The sequence below is a fragment of the Penicillium cataractarum genome (assembly GCF_028827025.1).
Source record: "Penicillium cataractarum strain IBT 29864 chromosome Unknown utg000005l, whole genome shotgun sequence".
In the NCBI taxonomy this organism is placed as follows: Eukaryota; Fungi; Ascomycota; class Eurotiomycetes; order Eurotiales; family Aspergillaceae; genus Penicillium; species Penicillium cataractarum.
This window is the reverse complement of record NW_026622741.1, coordinates 635,831-653,262: the sequence shown is the minus strand read 5'-3', so window position 1 is coordinate 653,262 and position 17,432 is coordinate 635,831. Positions and strand designations below refer to the sequence as shown.

The window sequence follows — 17,432 nt, the reverse complement described above, 5'->3', positions numbered from 1 at the left end:
TTATTATTTTGACCCGGGTTTTGGTGTCTATAGAAAACCACTAGTCGCTTAACGGCGTCCCTTCGAGTTTTTCTAGTAGAATGTATTCGGTCCTAACGGCGTTCGTCTGATCTGGGGAATACGCAATGACTTTAGGAACCGGGACCCTGTAAGCTCGTAGAAGTGCCAGGGCGGCAGCTTCACTTACCACTATAAGATGCTTTAGGACGGTTGACTTGTAAGGTAGCCGTGCAAGAACTGTATATCCATCATTGAAGGTGATTTGCAAGACGCGATTGAAGCCCCCCTCGGCGAGTTTTGTGATCGAGGTCACGCTATTCAGGTGGCGGCCAACAGAGTGGCAGGCCGCCCTTGCAAGAGTATCCACGTCGAATTGGATACGACGTTCAGCGCGGCGGAGGTCCTCGTTGAACCTGTTTTATTGCAGTAGGTCAGTCGCAAATAACGCGTTTAGCAGCGCGGGCACGACTCACAAAAAGCGTCCAGAGGTGTACTCGAACAGATCAGGGCTACTACTTAAAGAAGAGATCCTCCTGGGTAATGACTTCGAGAATTGACTGATATATCTCGAAAAATGTCGCATTTTCGCTGTTAGCTTTAAGGTTACTCCAAAACTTCCCTTGTTATTTAGCACCAGGGAGCTTCCTGCAAGGTTAACGCCGGGTGCCACCTCCGCCTCAGCATGCCCATTACTCAACACGGACACCGTCCTAGTTAACTAGGTGTTGTTTACTTCGGACGCAGGCTATCAATACTATTTTTTATATGATTATGTTTCTAATGGATGCCGTCGCTGAGATTCAGAGAGTTAGGTAGTTTGTCGAAATAGTAAAGCAGTGGGTTTCCCCGAGGACAAGATCCATAAATCCTGCTGCTCCATAAGTGGGTATATGTATTTCCTGACACTCGGTTGAAGCCGAGCCATGCTAGCAAGGACGGGCTGTTGCATGACATGAGGACAATTTTTGAATAATGGTAAGTATTGGAGATTAAAATTGCGCCATGGGTTTTATTCATATTTGCAAATTTCGCAGAATAGAGGGAAGAATGAAGTAGCACTTCCGGAGCGGAAGATTTGAACAGCCTGCAAGAGTCCATACTTGAGGTTAAACTTCTCCTGTTACGAAATCATTAAGTAGGTGAATTCGTGGATAAGCTCATACTATGGATGAATATACAGAGCCTACTATTGCCCTTATGAAAGTGGAGGTGTGTAGAATTAGGGCGGGTCTACCAGTTCTAGACTTCAGCCCTACCACAGACTCAGGGCACGGAAACGCCGGGTAAGTCGCTGTTTTTTCTCTCCTACCACCACCAGGAGTGACCAGGTACCGATTTACTCCTGTCATTCTTTAGAGCATTGACTGATAATCACAATCTTCAAAGAGCGAACCTCGAAACTAAAGAAAAGGCCATTCTCCGAGTCGATGCCGCCCCCACTGCAAGTGTAGTGACCTGCCCCTTTTGGTGAGCCAAGAATAGAAATCCAGCCCTATGGCGTCGATCCGCATGAATCTAGGTACCGATTCGTTTGAAAGATGCACAAGGACAAGTGGCAGGCAAAAATAAGGCCTTAATATCAAGCCCAGCCATTCCCCGCAGCAGGCAACTACAATAATTTCGAGAGTTTCTACTGTGCACATACAGGGCAGACTCCAACCCGGGTTGAAGGAGGCTCTTCTTTTAGAAACAAAAAGGATAAAGCCCCCCCCGGAGCCTCGTCATTTGGCGCTTACTCTTTCTTTCTCCTCTCAAAAGACTCTGGTGCCTACACACTCAGCCTCCGACCTTTCCTTATGGAGTTTCTTTATCGTCCTCGGAGTCTAATGGGACTCCGGAGTTGAGCTTACAGATCTTGAACCAGCGCTTACCCTCAGAAACTACTAACCCAAGCAGGGAACTATCTTGCGACTGATGTGCCTGTTGGCCTACCCGATGGAATGGTTTCGCGGGTCAGCATTTGCAGCTGAATAAACGTATTGAGGCCTCACCGACATTGAGGCCCTCAGATCTCAGGCTGCGACTGTGAACTCTCTCCATTGATCTTTGCTTTTCGACTGGTGCGGCTGCTCCCCAGTGATCGCCATCATCAAGTCAAGGCTGGCTGACCAGCCACCGACGTACCCAATCGTATACCGACCCCGATTTAGGAGGAAAGCCTTGCGATGGCACTGTTGCTTGCCTGCCATGATTTGCAACTAATCGACATGGCACAGGAACGATTACCCAGTTGGGTTTCTGACAGCACTTGACAGCGTTCACATCGCAAAGAATGCCCGACCGAGGGCTACACGTGACCGTCTGCAGACGCGAGTTTTTCTCTTACGGCCGTTTCCTTGGAGCTTCTCAGCGTCGTCAGAGCTCAGAAATTGAGCAAGGGGGTTCGTGGGGCTAGTCCAGGCTCGATTCGACACAGAAACTCTCGTTTGTGATTCGACAATACGAACTGCTGGCAATGCCAAGAGCGGGCCAAAGTCACCAACTAGTCCAATCATCTTCCTCCCCGCGGAGTTCTACAGCAATTCCAAAGTGGACCCATGCGTGGCCGGTGTACTCTCAATGTGCCACATCGATCATCGTCTGTGCTAGTGAGCATCCTGGTGGCTGCATTGCTGCTAGCCCGTCATCATCGGGAAAGAATATCCAACCATGACATCTCCTGCAAAGAAAAGTTCAGGACACGAGGATACGACATGATGATGTGATGATGGTGGTGGTGGAGGGTATTGCCAAGAAACTCAAGCTCGACAAAGGAAAGCTTCCCCCTAGCGAAGCCTTTCTTTGCCTGCTTGATTTCGCTTGGGTTTCCTTGGTTCTCCGTTGACAGCCCGTGTTTCGGCTAAGGGGTGATGCTCCCCAAGGAAATGAGCATCAAGTGCCAACGCATCATCCACCATCGTCACCCCGACCACAACCTAAACCTGCACAGAAATTCCTATATATCCTGATCCGTGGCCTTGAATTTGAATACTAACCAGGATCGATTGATAATTCTCCGGTCGCACTGGACACAGGTTGCTGTGTATACAATACTAAATTGTGCCAAGCGTACCTTCGTACTCGGCGGGAACGATCGCCGGGCCCCACGAATGTGGCTGTGCTGGCATTATTGATGGCCAAAAAGTTAACCCTGTCTTTTCATCCTGAATCAATTCCCATTTGGCTCCTGTCCAGCCTTTCTCCTCGGGTACCGACTCTCCCTGATTTTGTTTTTCTTACTGCTGCACTCCCACACACTCTTTTCTCTGTGCCACGACGCTCGCTTCTTCTTCTTCTTCTTGACAACTCGCATGATTACGCGACTTCCCCCCCTTCCCCTTGCTTTGATCTCCCAGATTCCCCAATTCTTGAATCTCTGGAGAAATCCCACTTGGAATCATTCAAAAACAACCGGGTTGTTTTGATTCAATAGTCTCCTCTTACTATTCTTTAATTTTTGCCTTTCCTTCTCCTGTGGCTGCGTTGCAACTGCGCCACGTCGCGTCCCCCGTATTCGCAACTTCACCACTCCATCTCTCCACCATTCGCCTCTCTGGGAATTTGTATGGTTGAATAAATTTGGAACATTTATCTCACGTACGTGGCTTTCTAACGTCGGGATCCGCGCGGCTAGGCTTCAGTCTCCCAGCTGTCGAATTAGCGCATTTGCTGAGGCGCAGACTGGGCTGTTGCATCAAAGCAACCCGCATATCAAAGACCGCACCCCTGCTCGTTGAACATTCATTGTTCAAACCTGCTGGCTCGTGGCTGTTCTGATTCTTATCAAAGACTGACACCCCCGATCAGATCCCTGAAACCTCATCGTCGCATCGATTCTAGGACATATCTCTCATACCACTATCTATCGATCATAATGCGTGAGTCCTGGCCTGTTCTATCTAACCCCCTCTTGCCAACACCTCTATCAATATCACCGTCGCTTTCGCCTCACTCCAATTTACCACCAAGCCCTTCGCTAAACAATGTCTATAGATATCTACCGCCGTCAGGCCCGTAACCTCGCCTGGTACGACCAAGATGGCGAGCCATCCTCGGCCAACCCCTTTAAGAAATTCCGCCGACGCCCTCGCCGCACCACTTCCATCCAACTAGAAGACCAAACTCTCCACTCCCGGAGCATGGGCGACCTGAGCCTCCCCCAGGACCAACGGCGTCGTGCCGAGTTCAATAGCGACCTCGAAGGCCCCGCCTACGCAGGAACATTCCCACCCGAATCGGCCGGTAGCTACGGCCCCGCAGGATCCAATCTCAGCCAGGAACCTATCAATGACACGGCAGACATGTCCACGGCGCGGGGATTAGACCTCGAAGCCGAGATTGAAGGAAATGGCAATGCGAACGCCAACGGTACTCAGGCGCGCCAGCGCAAGGGTTTCTTTGGCAAGTTTGGCGGCCATAAGGAGGACGTGCCTTTGCCTGAACCGGATGACGAGAAGCCCGCCCAGGCCAACAACTTCACTGTGGCAAGCCAGATCCGCGCGACAGTGTTCAATTCTTGGATCAACGTGCTTATTCTCGCCGCGCCTGTGGGTATCGCATTGCACGTGGTCAAGGCGAACTCGATCGCTATCTTCGTGGTCAACTTTATCGCGATTATCCCGCTCGCTGCGATGCTGAGTTATGCGACGGAGGAAATTGCTATGCGCACTGGTGAAACCATTGGTGGATTGTTGAATGCCTCGTTCGGTAATGCGGTCGAGTTGATTATTTCTATCATTGCGCTGGTTAAGAAGGAGGTTCTTATCGTGCAGACCTCGCTGATTGGTAGTATGCTTTCCAATCTGTTGCTGGTCATGGGCATGTGTTTCTTCTTCGGTGGTGTAAACCGCGTTGAGCAGCATTTCAATGTCGTCGTCGCGCAGACTGCGGCTAGTCTGCTCGCGCTGGCTGTGGCTAGTTTGATTATCCCTACTGCCTTCCACACGTGGTCTGATGGGAATAAGGAGAACACTGCTCCTCTTTCGCGGGGTAAGTAACATACCCTCCTATCATATTCCACGTTGAATTCTAACGATCCGTCTATAGGTACCTCCGTTCTCCTCCTCATCGTCTACGGCTGCTACCTCTTCTTCCAACTCAAATCCCATGTGGACATGTACAACGAGCCCTCCAAAAAAGTCGAAAAGCGCTCCAAAAAGAGCGGCGAAGCTAACCGCGGCATCGCGCAAATCGGCAAAATGACCGCCCAGACCATGGGCGGCTCCAACGCCCAAGAAGTCAACATGCAAGATGACGAAGGCGAGGAGCCCGAGCAGCCGCAACTGTCTATGCCCGTCGCCTTGCTGACGCTCGGCATTTCGACTGCCCTTGTCGCTGTTTGCGCTGAGTTCATGGTTGATTCTATTGATGCGTTGACTGCGACGGGTAATATTAGTGAGACCTTTGTTGGGTTGATCCTTTTGCCTATCGTTGGTAATGCGGCGGAGCATGCTACTGCCGTTACGGTTGCCTGTAAGGATAAGATGGATCTGGCGATTGGCGTGGCTGTTGGATCGAGCATGCAGATTGCTTTGTTGGTTTTGCCGTTTATTGTTGTCTTGGGTTGGATCATGGGTATTGATGATATGGTGAGTGATTTCGCAGAATTCTGGTTTCTTGGGATTTATGTGTTGGTGGATTTGCTAACCTTTTTTTTTTCTTGCAGACTCTCAACTTTGACAGTTTCGAGGTTATCTTGCTCTTTGTGGCTGTTCTTTTGGTATGTTTCACCTCCACCATGACTGGCACCTTTTCTATACCATCTGGTGATACTAATGGCTTTCTTATAGGTCAACTACCTAATTGGAGACGGCAAATCTCACTGGCTTGAAGGCGTCTTGCTCATGATGATGTATCTGATTATCGCTATCGCTGCTTGGTACGTACTCGATTACTCGTGCTACCTCTCTGCTTGGTCTGGAGCTATTACTAATTTTGTTGATCAGGTTCTTCTAATTTGGCTCTGCGAGTCAAACAAATTATGCTCACTCTACACCATCATTTTTGGCTTTGGGAATATACCCCGTTTTGTAATTCATCTGACCTTTTACGTTCATCTCATGTCTTGTCTGTTCAAAATTTCACGTTGTAATATTCAAACGGTGGTTTCTTGCTTCACTTTTGGGGGTTGGGAATTTGTCGAAGTCCTGTCTTTTGCGTGGTCCCTACGTAACCTCCCTTCATTCTTACAGAGTCACCTAGACCTTCTCAACCGTTCTTCACTCCCTCAAAGCCCTCAAAGCCCTCGAATAGGGCCCAAAACACCGAACATTCGTATCCGCATCTTCCCACGAAGACATCCGCTCCTCCCGTTCCAAAACACTGATTAACCGCCCCATAAGTCCCGAGTATTCACCCCCAACCCGCGTCGTCCCGAAACTGCGTAACGTAAACGCGCAACTCACGGCGTTGTGCACGAAGGCCCATGAGCGACAGACGTTGGATGAGAGTCTGTGCATGTCGAGGAAGCTTTCGACGGCTTCGGCGGCGTGGGTGATTGTTTCGGTTTCTAGGGTGGGGATGTCGATGGCGGCGTTGTCTGAGGCGGATTCAAGTATCAGACGTGAGAGACGACATATACCGTAATTAACATGAATCCGGAGCGCTAAACGCTCGAGATGATCTTGCAATGTGCGACAAGCGGATTTGTCAACTAAAAAGGGCGCTGCGTCATTCCAGATATTTTTGATACGGGATTTATAGGTTAGTGTACTGATGGTGGTGGGAGTATCGGTGGGATGGTGACGGGCGCGATCGAGGAGGATCTGGCACAGGGAGAAGATACACTCGGCGAATGAGTACGCCGATGTAGATTCTGGATTGTGGGGGATGGAGCTGCTGTGGTTTATTGTGCTGGGTGGGCGGTCGTAGGTGAATGAGAGGAATGTATCTTGCCAGAGGAGGATCCACCTTGATAGACATGGTTAGTTTTAGTTGTAGATGGGTGGAATGTAGGTTGGAGGGGTATTACCAGAGTCTTCTGCGGTAGTAGTGATCTAGTGATGAGTCTGGGGATTCAGAGGTATTTTCCTCGTGCAATCCTATACTTTGTGCGAGTCGCATAGTCGCGCCTGGATTCATTAGCAATGGTGTTAATTAAAAACCCACGAGCAAAGAATGACTTGCCCATAAGGATCCATGCACTATTCGTATCCAGGTTATTCCTCAAACAGTGCCCAATCAGCGCCATGGCCTGGATTTGGTTCATGTTGGTGTTATTGAAGAAGTTTGAAATGCGAAGGCATTGGAAAGATGAACAGACTATGACTATTGTGTTAGCTGTGGATCTGACCGCTCGATGTTACTGCTGCGCGTACTGAAAACCTTCGACCGAAGATCACGCTCTTTAATCGGATCATCCGAGAATTGTACTCCACCCGCCAGTACGGCGAATAATAAAGCCAACCATGACGGATCAACATCGTCTAGCGCAGATGGTTCATTACTGTGAGACGCACTGGCGCGCTGATCTAGGAACGCGAACAACGAAGTTTCGAATTGGGATATCGTCACAAGACCAGGGTAAAAAGGGTACGCGCCGGTCTGATACACTTGCCAGTACCTATATACCCAAATTAGATCATGCCAATCTCAAACAATCAGGCTAACCGCATTTCTGTTGTCAATTCAGCGACTCACCTGATAATATCCGAGTCATCCGGAAGTGTAACACAAATCTCACCCGTCCCAGCCTCCGGTCCCCAGAGAGAAGTAAAGGGATATGTCCGTGGTACAAGCTGATCCAAAACCAGTGCATCGGTGATCGTCATATCCCGAGATGGCTGTCTACAGCCAAGTGCTGCGGGGATATCTGAGTGACTCCCAAGGAAGATGGTTGCGCCTGTGGCATCTTCCACGAAATGTTTGCCCGACGATTTGCTTGGTGCAGAGGATCTGCGGGAGCTAGATACGAGATTGGAATTACGGTTGGCGTTTGTACTCGAACTTATGTCCAAGGTTCCAGGGGTCGTTGATGCAGTGCGTGTCTGGAGTAGATCTGCCTTTAAGGAAGAGATTTGATCTTCGATTTTGGTTAGCCGGTCGATCATGAGGTCGATTGATTGCGTGGTGGATGAGTTGGACTGAGATGTCGTATTGCCCTGCTGATGCTGTGGGCTATAACCAGACTCATTATCTTGACTAGACGAATGTTAACAACCAGCCAAGCCTTAATAAATAACTTGGAATGGTCTCAATTGCATATGACCGCAAATTGAGATCTAGTACATACCTCGTCCCTTCCCTAGGTGAAACAATCTCACCACCAACATCATTCCCTCGTCCTGGTAATTGACAAAGCTCGGGATGACCCCTCTTCACACAGCTTACACATGGTAAGCTCCCATCACACCGTACCTTGCGATGCCGACAGGGAAAACACGATTTGATCCCGCGCATGCGACGCTTCCGCTTGAGTAATTCGCTGACATAGGCCGTATCGTATGGATAAGGATTAGCGGGGTGTTTTGCATTGGTTAATGTGGAGTTGTGATTCTCCATGATAGCGGCTTCTTGAGGTTTGTTCTTTATATATCACGGTGGAATCAATTGAAATGGTTGAAATGGGTATAAATGCTATCGTGCAGAACTCGGCCGTAATTTGGGGACTGAGTATGAGCAGGCTTCCCGCGGGATGCCGGACTCGGGGAAGTACCTAATTATGTCATCCCGAGCCGGCCGATCCACCAATCAAGTGCGAGGCATATTGCTGATCTTGATAGAGAGCTAAAAAGGAAGGGGAAGAAAGACGCGGAGTGACCAGGGTTGAATGTCTTTCTGGGTAGAATCCAATCTTTAGAGCTCCCGAGCACATACGACCATAGGGTGTGGAGAACAGGGCTTTCCGTCCGCTCAGCCGTACTTAAGCCCATTATAGTACGCATTCAATCCTCAATGCGCCCCTGTGCCAAAAAAGACGTCGGATTCGATCTTAGGGTAGTGTGGGTGATATGGATGAGAACTCTGGAGACCGGAGTGAGAGTGGGTGAGAATATAGCAAGGATTCTCACCCTGATCACCCAGGTCACCCAATTTTCCCTTTCCCCCGACTCTGGGTTATAAATATGAGCCCAGGGCGCATGTAAGATCTGCTGTTGATTTTTCCTTGACACTCCCATTCGAAGAAGATGCTCTCGAAAGACTTCCAAAAGAAAATCGATGAAAGAATATCCAGCTACACTAGGCTTCAGTCATCCCACCAAGGGCCTACTCGCCGACTCTGTGTGTGGCTATTCTCTGTTAAGGATAGATAATATTATTGTGAGCTTTGCTACTCGCCGTTCCGACCGCAATATATTACAAGCGATTTCTGCTACGATAGATGCTTCTTAGGTCTTTATTCCCTTTAAGACGGTAGGAAGTGACCCTCAGAGTAGAGGTAGATCAATTAACTCCACTCCACAATAAACTTATCGAAGTTAGTGGTGAAAGTCAAGCGCTTCTAATAGAAATTGGGAACACTAGATTCCACAATTCAACGCCGACTCTATATTCCTCACGGGATCCTAGAATCTTTAAGGATAGAAGTGAGCCTAACAACCTTGGAAATAAGCTATCTAAGGACGAGATAGTACTCGATATAAAATTAAACTAAAAAAAGGCTAATAACGCAATTAACAAGAGGTACCGACATAACCTAAACAAAAATTCCTGATAGTTAAAGATTATTCTACTAAATTATAGAGATAAAGGAAACCTATACCTACCCTCGTGAGGTAAACCGATAAGGTCCTCGCGCACGACGGTTCTCAAAGTTGCCTACGATAAAATAATAGATCTTAAGAGTAGGTAAACCTTCTAGAGGGTAATCTCTAAGCCTCGCGCAAAGCTACTTTCCCTAATACCTACCTTCTAACCCTGCATTGTCTATAAATTTTAATACTACAGTATTGGAAAGGGTTAAATATCGAAGCCCTTAAGTGAGACAACTTGATTAAATTAGTTATGCAAGTTTAAGGGTATCCCTTCAAACCTTTGAAAAGGCGCGAGACTGTGTTTTATAACCCCTTAGTATCTGATCATAGTAATTTGATTAGCCTAAAATCATATGGCGCAATATTGCTCTACAATAATAGAGAAGAGCGATGACATCATAGACATAGTTCGGACCTGGTGCGGAAGAGATTCAATATAGAGTGAATTACCGAAAAGAGATGAAAAGTAAATTGTTATTTTCCTCCAGTCCATCATGCCACTCATAAATCACAGACATCGAACGGCCAGACTCTGTCCGATCTTCGAATCCTAACGCTGTTGGTAGATAATATTTTCTCGTCGCATGAGAAATATTCCGGTCATGTTCGTGAGTATCTGCTTATATTACCCGTTTCCGATTGTTCTCGACCGTCTGATTGCTGGCCAGATCTACCAAATGACATCATGGCGCGGTAGGGTCGCATGACTGTATCATGGACTTATTGCTAATGATGAATTTAATCTAGACCTATGTATTCGGTCAATAGTCTATATAAGGTTAGTTCTACCACAGATGTGAACGTGAAGAAACCTTTTGTCCAAGAATATTCATTTCACATCAATTTTGCAATGAATCCTAAGACCTCAACTGTCCGCGAGCCTGGAACTTCCCAGGCATGGCTTGTCGGTAGCGGAATTGCATCCCTTGCTGCAGCTGTGTATCTTATCAATGATACACAAATGCCAGGATCTAACATTCACATACTTGACCGTCATCCAAAGTCTGGGGGAGGTATCACTAGCTCTGGAGATTCAGAGAATGGCTTCCTGATTCGGCCTGGGAGTTCACCATACTTTCATGCCGAATGCGTCGAAAAGCTCCTCTCATTGGTTCCAATGGTAAAGAACTCGGATAAATCTCTGCTGGATTCAGTACGAGATTTCGAACATAGTGAAAGCCCCGTACCTGGTAGAGTTGCAAATACACGATTCATTCGAACCAAAGAAGGACATGCTGAACGATCGGATGCAAATCATTTATCGATTGGACCTCATAATAGGTTGCAACTACTGAAGGTGCTATTAGAAAATGAAAAGTCGCTCGGAAGAAAAAGTATACAAGACTTCTTCGGGGATGAGTTTTTTGGAACAGATTTCTGGGCGTTGTGGTCCACTACGTGAGTCTTTCGACCTTCATAATCCCTAGGTCAGTCAAAGCCTATACTTACTTCGAATCAAATTTAGGTTTTCGCTTAGACCGTGGCATAGTGCAATTGAATTTCAACGATTGCTTCGGTCCCATCTTCCGGATATTCACACCCTGAATCACGTAAGACATATTGACAGAACCCGATTCAACTTCTATGAATCGGTTATACTACCGATATCCGCATATCTTCGCGCGGAGGGTGTGAGCTTTCATTTCAACACAAAAGTTGTCGACATAATCTTAAACTCATCTGTGGAGTCCTCTAATGATGCGAAAACGGTTTCCGAGCTCGTTTTGAGGGAAAGTAACGAAGAGCAAAGAGTCAAGATCAACCCGTGCGATCTCGCTATTGTGACTCTTGGATCGCCAAACTCAGGCGCTCAGGTAGGAACCAACTTTGAGCCACCTCCTCGTGTATCGGATCCAGATGATATCACATATGGCGATTGGTCTCTATGGTTCCACCTAGCAAGTAGGTCAACGAATTTTGGCTCGCCACTGAATTTCAACTCCTCCACCCCTCAATCCACTCTCGTGACTTTTACAGTGACTCTCTACGATCCGCATTTTATACATCTATATCGAGCCTTAACCCACGATGTTGCAGGCACTGGTGCACTAGTCTCCTTTCCTGACAGTAACTGGTTACTTAGTATCAGTGTTCCTCATCAGCCGGTTTTCTCTAATCAACCCGCGAACGTATATGTTATTTGGGGCTACGGCCTTCGGCCTGAGAAATTAGGCAATACGATTGACAGACCTATGACAGACTGTACTGGGGAGCAGATCATGGCGGAGCTACTGTCACATCTCAATTTCCCTGCGGAAAGTATTCTTCCTAAATCAAACACTATCCCGTGCATTCTACCTCTTGCAACCTCCGCTCTCTTACCAAGGGCACACAGCGATCGACCAGAGGTGATACCGCAGAATACTACCAACATCGCACTGGTAGGGCAGTTTGCAGAAATTCCTTCGGATACCACCTTGAACGTCGAGTACAGTGTGCGGGGAGCTCAGATTGCGGTTCATAAGTTAATGGGATTGAAAAAGTCTGTTCCTAGGCCGAAGACGAATATTTTGATCGATATCTTTGACCTTCTCTCGGAAGGATTGACTTAAGCTCTACGTTAGAGCCTTTGATATTCTTGTGGTGCTAATAAAAGCAGGGGGTTTCTGAAATAAGTGGTTTTCTTCACTTCATTTCTGCGTTGAATATCGTGTGGCCTGTTGCCTATTGTCGTTTTTGTTCTTGGTATCAGAATGACCCCGATAGGGCGCTGGGCCGTGATGACTGTTTTCTCTACTGGAATTCTGACTATGTATGCTTGTTTTTTGCTGAAAAAGAAAAGGCTTTACTATTGGACGGAAATTTGTCTATATGCTCTGGCTTGCGATGTGCACTAGAAGAACTGTCCGTAGTTTTGGCATTAATTCGGAGCAATGCGTCTCAAGGCAGAATCAGTATCAGTTTAGGACCTCACTTGATTTTTTAGCTTGCCAGTTGACTTATTTCTAAGTTGGCGACGCCTGATATCTATCTCCGGCGACCTTGAGTACGCCTAAACCGCACGCCCTACCCCTCATTATATCGCCTAGTAGATATATCCTGCCTCGTTTAATATAAATTGAGAGTTCCCGAGGCAAAAATGGCCGAAGTGGACATTAAACAAGGTCATCTACCTTTTATAGTTGATTTGGTTGACATGAGACGATATGGTTGTCCTCATTATGCGAGCTTTTTTGTGTTGTCCTTTGAATTTTGCAGGCAATTCGGAGTGTACATTCTAAAAGATGACGTGGGCAGGGGACAATCAACAAAGAGGCTCTATAGCCTCATTGAATAGCTCTTGGATGGGTATCATGAATTCTTATCTTTGAAATGGGCTCCAGACCAGGTTGAAGTGACTCGAGACGATCCAGCGCGTTTTGTAGTGCAGTAATACTTCCCCCACATATCCTCACGCCAAGTGGCTCGCCACTCCCGGCTCCGGGCTCTAGACTACAAGTTTGAATTAACTTCCGATATTTCGGGCGGATCACCCCTTAATGAGCTCGATGGAGTTCGCCAGCCGCCTCTAGACTGTCATTTTGAAATGATCCTCTCATGTATCAGGAGTTCGCTGGCTGTAGAGTGGGTCTGGCCCATCCGACGATTAATCCACCAACTCAGCCTTCCGACCCTTTTCGCCTCTCTGGCCCCCACACAATGTTCTTTTGGTGTTGTGCTCCTCGGTAATGTTAATGATTCCGACGCTAATCATCCTGTTAATTTGAATGAAAATATATATGAATTTGCCATACGAGGTTAAAGCTACCAGTTGGAAAGGCCCTCACGCATCCCCATTCGATTAATACTTCTTAGCTCGGCTGGAGTGAAAAAAAACCCCTGTCATAGTGTGCATCGGTTTTGATGGGGCTTGGGGCGTCATTATGCATGATCAGATGACTCCAGACACCACTGCCGAAAAATACGAAGACGGATCTAGACTGAACTTATTATGGCGTGACACGGGATGATTCCACGAGAGGTCCGCCTCTGTGGCGAGGGGCCTGACATCCATGAAAATGAGACAATAAGACACTGTCCACGCGGTCACGAATGGGGAAAGAGTGGTCTATACTTGCGTGTGTTTTCGGAATGAGTGGATAATCCGATCGGATGGCTGTAGATACATATAATGCGCAAGATCCCTGCTCTAAGGATATAGTCATAATGTGATACAGTCTTCTACTGCACTGGAAGCCAATTACTTTCCACAATGTCGCATCAAATTCAATCTTCTCCTGAAGAAAGAATCAATGCTGCCCGTGGCTACAAGGCGTAAGTTTCTTCAATGCCACTTTATTGGTCTTGGAAAGTATCTCATAAGGTATTTCAGAGCCTTGCACAATGAGCGCGTCTCTCCAGAGGCAAAGGAGCATGCCCGTGAAATGTTGTTAAAGCTGGACGAGCAAGAGGCCCGCCAGGAACTAATGGAAGGAAGTATGCATGTATCGTATCACCGCCACAGACGAGAACGCTCATGTGGGGACGATAGACCGAGGTCACCTCAGGAGAGAATTGATGCCGCTCGGGGGTATAAGGCGTAAGATCTTTGCTTGACTCTCTAGTGAGGGTACTAATTGATATAATATAGAGCTATCCATAATCCTCTGGTGTCAGAGGAGGGAAAGGCACATGCAAGGAGCATGTTGCAATTAATGAATGACGAGGAAGCTCGACAAGAACTATACAGCCAAGACGAAAAGCCGAAGGATCCTACCAGAGTTGCGGCCGGATTGAAAGCGTAAGAATAATCTGAATCTGTGTCTAGATTTTTGTTTTAATGGGAACTATAGTGCGCAGAAAAACCCTCTCGTTAGTGAAGAGGGTCGGCGCAGAGCCGCAGAGCACCTACATGAGATTGAAATAAGCGGCCCTGAAGACTAGTGTAAGACAAGGCTGCGCACCAAACCGTACTATTGTTACGTGATCAATGTTGCCAACTCGAATTTTCCTAGTCTATCACTCAACTGCTGGGGTCTTTAAGCATCTGATATTAAATCTAGCTTGCAACTACATCTTCTCACACCTCCAAGCTCACGGTTTATCATTCGTTTGGACAAATTTGTACTTGCTCTTTCACTCTTCTTACAAGACTTCAAGAAAATTCAAAGCGCTCCTTGTTCGTTGAGTTATAGCAGGCAGTATCTGTCCTATCCTGACTTAAAAGCATCCAAATTGCGACGAGTCATTTTTTCGCTCCTAAGGCCTAGCCCATCCACATTATCAAATTGCATGACTCTCTCTCTATCTCTGGTTTCATCGAGCTGTCTCGGCAATTGACATGATGCAATTGCCAATTATTTAGTGTTCCGCTGGCGAATCAGGAAAAAACCCAAAAAAGCTAAATAGTGATGACGCACACCTAGTTATCGTGGGGCTTCAAAAAAATATATCAGAACCATATCCTATACCCAATTGCAGAGTTAAATTGTAAATGGTCACCAGGCTCAATGGAGCGGCGAGTATACAATGAAAATCTTGCGTGCTTACTGAAACTTCATAACTCTCGATCCCCCTCACCTTCTCCAAGCACCATGTTGAAGCTAGGCCAGTCTCATCGCGACCCAAAGCACATGCAAGCATGGCTTATTGGCGGTGGGATTGCGTCAATATCGGTAGCTGTGCATCTGATTAGCGAAGCCCAAGTTCCAGGCTCAAGCATTCATCTTCTCGACCTACACCCGGCTCCAGGGGGAGGAATGACCCCAGGTGGTAATGCACAGGACGGGTACTTCCTTCCATTTGAATGCCATCCATATTTTCACGGCAGTTCACTAGAAAGACTTCTGTCTTTTGTTCCAAGCAAAACAGAGGTTGGAGGAACTATGATGGATGAGATTCGACGATTTGAGAATATCGAACGGCCTCAGCCGCAGAAAACTGCTCTTGTTCGAGCACTGAAGCATGGACCTTCGGGATTGGAATTGGTCGAAACCAAAAGTCTCCATATCGGGGCTAGGAATCGACTTGCTTTAGTGAATCTCATACTGGAGGGCGAAGCTACAATTGGTTCAAAGACTGTCAAGGATATAATGGATGAGGCATTCTTCAAATCAACATTCTGGATGTTATGGGCTACAGAGTATGTCCTGTTACCCTTGTAAAAGAATGAGGTCAAAAGTTTATCTAAACAACTGCCTTTAGATTCGGACTGCAGCCTTGGCATAGTGCCATCGAGTTTCGAAGACATCTTCGCAAATATCTGGAAGATATACAAGACCTCAACAACGTCAAAAAGCTGAATCGAACCGAGTCCAATCTTTACGAATCCATCGTCTACCCTATTCTGACTTACTTAAAAGAAGAGCATGTCCATTTTCATTTCAATACAGAGGTAACTAATTTGACTGTCTACCCGGTGGAAGACCCAGCTATGGTCACGTCGCTTGAGTTCCTTCAAGATGGCTTAGAGCATACGGTCAATATCAATCCGACGGACATCGTTATTGCAACATTAGGCTCGACTAGTGCAGGTGCATCGTTAGGAACAAACCAATCCTCGCCTCCTAACTTGTCCCTGAACTGTGAAAATGAAGTAGCTCGTGACTGGCGATTGTGGCTGAGACTTGCGCAGCATTCTCCAAAATTCGGGTGTCCTAACAACTTTCTGTCGCAAGGCCTACGGTCTACAGTCGAAACATTTACGACAACATTCCACGGGCCAGATTTCATGGTACTTTATGAGAAATTGACACATGACCGCCCCGGTACGGGCGCTATCATAACCTTGGCAGAGAGCAACTGGGCAATATCGCTGTCCATTCCACGCCAACCTGTCTTTTCAAGCCAATCAAGATCGACGAACATTATATCCGGTTATGCCCTGAAACCGGCCAGTGAGGGGAGATTTGTGAGAAAGCCCATGTACAAATGCAGCGGTCAGGAGATTTTATTCGAGATACTCTCATTTCTTGAATTCCCTATTCAGCCTCTTCTGTCAACCTCGAAAACTATCCCATACGGAATGCCATTTGGGACTGCTCCTTTTCTGTCACGGCACGAAGGAGATCGACCTCGAGTGATTCCTCAAGGAACTACCAACATCGCATGCGTTGGCCAGTTTGTGGATATACCCGACGATACTACTTTAGCTATGCAGTACAGCGTCCATAGTGCCCAAATTGCGGTGACTGAGTTGATGGGGCTGCCTCCAACCCCCGACGAAGTCAAGAAGAGCCTACTCCTGGAAGTCTTGCATTTTATGATTTGATATTCTGTCAGACTAGCTACCAAAAAGTTTACATGTGGAATGTAGCCTGAAATATCTATGACGTACAACATGGGTCGTAGCGATTCTCCAAGGAACCAAACCCACTGTTTCCTGAAATGCATATAGGCTCATCGTTTGAACAATGAATGAAATCACGAAGAAGCGGATGGGATTTTGCATGGTGACAAGGAAATCCCAGGACATGTAGAACAGGGTAGCAATTTTACTCTCCGTGTCGTTATGGGTGGCTTAGAACTAAAGTTGCCGTCTCCAGAGTGGCACAGAGGTGTATCCTCTGGTTATAAGAAGATAGAATATAGTATCGAGATTCCGGTGGTATCTCTATTTGCTCTGAATGTGCGTATCTCTCAACGTGATAAAGGTGTCCTGTACTATCTTTGTGATTTTGCGTTAAAAGGAGGGGTGCGGGAGAAAATTGTGGAAATCTCTCTATTACGTAGCGGGATATCAAGTAAGGTTTGCAATACAGTAGGTGGAAAGATTCTCTTCTCAAAGTATCATGTCTAAGCCCCTTGATGGAAGGTTTTCTACACTGTCTTCGGTACTTCTAG

The 17,432-nt window shown here is 47.0% G+C and overlaps 6 protein-coding genes across 6 annotated transcripts; 4 read left to right on the top strand and 2 right to left on the bottom strand.

Moving 5' to 3' along the window:
* Positions 1 to 40: 40 nt before the first annotated feature.
* On the bottom strand, positions 41 to 583 carry N7496_005999 (kinase-like protein; the record flags this gene model as incomplete). Its single annotated transcript, XM_056698928.1, has 2 exons — positions 41 to 413; positions 474 to 583. The coding sequence occupies 2 exons, from the start codon at positions 581 to 583 to the stop codon at positions 41 to 43; spliced, it is 483 nt and encodes a 160-aa protein (XP_056554341.1).
* A 3,270-nt stretch (positions 584 to 3,853) lies between these two features.
* Positions 3,854 to 5,934, top strand: N7496_005998 (hydrogen/calcium exchanger domain-containing protein; the record flags this gene model as incomplete). Its single annotated transcript, XM_056698927.1, has 6 exons — positions 3,854 to 3,857; positions 3,973 to 4,968; positions 5,026 to 5,567; positions 5,645 to 5,698; positions 5,769 to 5,857; positions 5,925 to 5,934. The coding sequence occupies 6 exons, from the start codon at positions 3,854 to 3,856 to the stop codon at positions 5,932 to 5,934; spliced, it is 1,695 nt and encodes a 564-aa protein (XP_056554340.1).
* A 263-nt stretch (positions 5,935 to 6,197) lies between these two features.
* Positions 6,198 to 8,478, bottom strand: N7496_005997 (Zn(II)2Cys6 transcription factor; the record flags this gene model as incomplete). The annotated part of the gene is made up of 6 exons (XM_056698926.1): positions 6,198 to 6,888; positions 6,950 to 7,049; positions 7,087 to 7,239; positions 7,296 to 7,540; positions 7,618 to 8,118; positions 8,210 to 8,478. The coding sequence occupies 6 exons, from the start codon at positions 8,476 to 8,478 to the stop codon at positions 6,198 to 6,200; spliced, it is 1,959 nt and encodes a 652-aa protein (XP_056554339.1).
* A 2,043-nt stretch (positions 8,479 to 10,521) lies between these two features.
* N7496_005996 (oleate hydratase) lies at positions 10,522 to 12,223 on the top strand (the record flags this gene model as incomplete). Its single annotated transcript, XM_056698925.1, has 2 exons — positions 10,522 to 11,069; positions 11,239 to 12,223. The coding sequence occupies 2 exons, from the start codon at positions 10,522 to 10,524 to the stop codon at positions 12,221 to 12,223; spliced, it is 1,533 nt and encodes a 510-aa protein (XP_056554338.1).
* Positions 12,224 to 13,863: 1,640 nt separating this feature from the next.
* N7496_005995 (Con-6 family protein) lies at positions 13,864 to 14,534 on the top strand (the record flags this gene model as incomplete). Its single annotated transcript, XM_056698924.1, has 4 exons — positions 13,864 to 13,925; positions 13,984 to 14,190; positions 14,242 to 14,391; positions 14,444 to 14,534. 4 exons carry the CDS (start codon positions 13,864 to 13,866, stop codon positions 14,532 to 14,534), a joined length of 510 nt encoding a protein of 169 aa, XP_056554337.1.
* Positions 14,535 to 15,184: 650 nt separating this feature from the next.
* On the top strand, positions 15,185 to 16,860 carry N7496_005994 (oleate hydratase; the record flags this gene model as incomplete). Its single annotated transcript, XM_056698923.1, has 2 exons — positions 15,185 to 15,732; positions 15,795 to 16,860. 2 exons carry the CDS (start codon positions 15,185 to 15,187, stop codon positions 16,858 to 16,860), a joined length of 1,614 nt encoding a protein of 537 aa, XP_056554336.1.
* Positions 16,861 to 17,432: the final 572 nt, after the last annotated feature.